The 2,600-nt window shown below is 56.7% G+C and overlaps 1 protein-coding gene across 1 annotated transcript; it reads left to right on the top strand.

Moving 5' to 3' along the window:
- Nucleotides 1-716: 716 nt before the first annotated feature.
- SPRG_14289 (TKL protein kinase) lies at nucleotides 717-2,536 on the top strand (the record flags this gene model as incomplete). The annotated part of the gene is made up of 7 exons (XM_012354272.1): nucleotides 717-771; nucleotides 825-890; nucleotides 936-1,162; nucleotides 1,209-1,334; nucleotides 1,388-2,003; nucleotides 2,063-2,321; nucleotides 2,381-2,536. Exons 1-7 carry the CDS (start codon nucleotides 746-748, stop codon nucleotides 2,534-2,536), a joined length of 1,476 nt encoding a protein of 491 aa, XP_012209662.1. The 5' UTR covers nucleotides 717-745.
- Nucleotides 2,537-2,600: the final 64 nt, after the last annotated feature.

Raw genomic sequence — 2,600 nt, 5'->3', positions numbered from 1 at the left:
CTTCACGTACAAAGCGTCGTACAACATGTTCACCGGTTTCCACGCTGTCGGCAATATGGTCAACTACCCCAACCCCGACCTGTGCGACGCCATCGAGTCCTTTCCATCGACCACATTTCTCGATTGTAGCACGGTTCAAAACGTGTCGACGATCGACCTCACGAAAATGGTGCTGCCCAAGACGCTCGAAAATTTGTACTAGAAACACGTCTGTGGACGATAAGAACATTGATGGTGGGCTAGGTACTTTCGAAACATCCAGTCGATGTGGTTGAGCCAAATCACATCGCCGTGGCCGGCGCTCACCACGTTGTACGTTTGATGGATTCCTTCTTGTTTGCGACTTGACATTTTTGTGGAAATAGGAGTTTTATCAACTGCGGGCTCTACGGTGTCCCGACCACGTTTACGTTTCCGTCGGGCGTCAAAACGCTGTATGCATTCCTTGTTTCTGGCGCGCCAACGACTCATTCGAATGTAGAAACTGGAATTCCAACTATCTCTCACGGCTTCCGTCCGACATCCCCTCGAGCGTCCGTGTGCTGTACGTAGCAAGTCGGTACTTTCTCGTCGTCTCATGCCACGCGCTCTAGCGCGTTTGGGGCCAACTCGCTCAAGACGCTGGCAGGCATTCCGCCGTCGCCGACATTGCTGTACGGATTCGCCGCTTTTGATTGGTCGTTGGATTTTACATTCTGTTTGGTGTAGGAATTTCTACAACAACGAGCTGACCGAAGTGAGCAACATGGACTGGTCGACGGTCACCTTCGTGTACGTACTTGCTCTTGTGAAAACGCAGCGGAGGATGCAAACTGCTGATGCAGGCGTCTCGGCTTCAACCCGCTCGTGACCTTTGCCTTCGTCGAGCTCTCGACGCAGCTCGCCTTCTTGTACAAGATGGATATCGAACCCGCGACTCATGATTTTTGATGTAGCGAGATCAAAGACTGTCCGATCTCCAACTTTACCGTGACGCCACAGACGTACGCAGCCTTGAACGCGTTGAAGAAATGGGACGGCGATACCGACAACTACGCCGGGTTTGTCGTCACGCGCAGCATCTTGACGAGCTCGTCGGCCTGCTCGGCCATCAACGGACAGATTCGGTCGCTCTGGGCAACGTCGGCGTCGTACACGATCAGCGTCTGCGTCGCGAGTCCTGGTTGGTGGATATGTTTTCTCTCAACGTATCCACGCGGCGGTCGTAGGGGCTTCCAGTGACAAGCCGTCGAGTGCACCCGCACCCGTCACCAAGGCACCCGTCACCAAGGTGCCTAGCTCGTCCAGCGGGTCGCAGAAATCTGGCAATGACGAGGACCCGTCGTCTGGCGCCAGTAGGCACTTGGTTGCCTTTATAGGATCCGGCTTTGATCACTACCTTGCGTAGACACGGGCCTCATCGTCGGGCTCATCATTGGCGGTCTCGTCATTATCGTGCTCGTTGTCCTGCTCATCCGACGCCACCAGTCTGACAAGACGCCTCCAGTGACTGCCGAGTACCAGTACGCGCCGCCGACGACGCAGGCGTACGTGTACCAGCCGATGGAGGCCGAGCCCTACCAGTACCAGTCGCCCGAGCCACCGTTGTACGTGCCACCCAAGCAGCCCATGACGGCTCCGGCACCGAGCCAGTATGCGCCGACGTTCGTTGCGAGCAGTCACAGCTCCAACTACTCGATTCCGACCGGCGGCTCGGTACCGTTTGTCCCGCCTCGCACGTCGACAGGGGGCTCGGGCGGCCACGCTGCATCGAGCGGCGGTCTCCCAACAGCGACCTCGATCATGTCCGAGGGCGACATCTTCCTCGATGTCGCGCCGCTCCGGCCCCACAAGCTCGAGCTCGCAGATCTGACAGTCATTTCGGAGCGCCCGATCTCGTCCGGTGCATACGGCGAGGTGTGGCTCGGCCAGCACGGCAACCAAAAGGTTGCGATCAAGAAGCTCAAGGACCAGTCGCCCGCCAGCGTCTTCCAGTTCATCGAAGAGATCAAGCTGCTCTCCCGGTATATTTCTTGTCTCGATTTGGATGGACAAGTTGTCTTATGATGCCATGACACTGTAGCATGAACAGCGATTTTATCGTCAAGTTTGTTGGCGCGAGCTGGCGCCGTCCGATCGAAATGGAGTGCGTCGTCGAGTACATGGACCTCGGCGATCTGCGCAACTACCTCGCGACCAACTCGCCGGCGCAGTTTGGCTGGGACCAAAAGCTTAAGTCCATTGTGAGCATCGTCCGCGGACTCGTCTACCTCCACACGTTCAGCCCGCCAATCATCCACCGCGACCTCAAGTCCCGCAACGTCCTCCTCGACTCGAAGAAGGTACAATCTCAGCTATCTTCTGGCACTACGAATGGCACTCTTATTCGTGTGACATGTAGGGCACCAAGCTCACCGACTTTGGCTCGTCGCGCGAGATTGACGAGTCGACGCTGACCAACGGCGTCGGCACCTACCAGTGGATGGCGCCCGAGATCATCATTGGCACCGAGTACACGGTCGCGGCCGACATTTACTCGTTCGGTACGTCGTTTTGAGGACTAGGGTTGGGTCGAGGGCTAGGTCTCTCATCTATATTGAGTAGGTGTGATTCTGTCCGAG

The sequence above is a fragment of the Saprolegnia parasitica genome (assembly GCF_000151545.1).
Source record: "Saprolegnia parasitica CBS 223.65 unplaced genomic scaffold supercont2.153, whole genome shotgun sequence".
Lineage (NCBI taxonomy): Eukaryota > Oomycota > Saprolegniomycetes > Saprolegniales > Saprolegniaceae > Saprolegnia > Saprolegnia parasitica.
The sequence above is the reverse complement of the archived record's forward strand: the minus strand, read 5'-3'. Positions and strand labels throughout refer to the sequence as shown.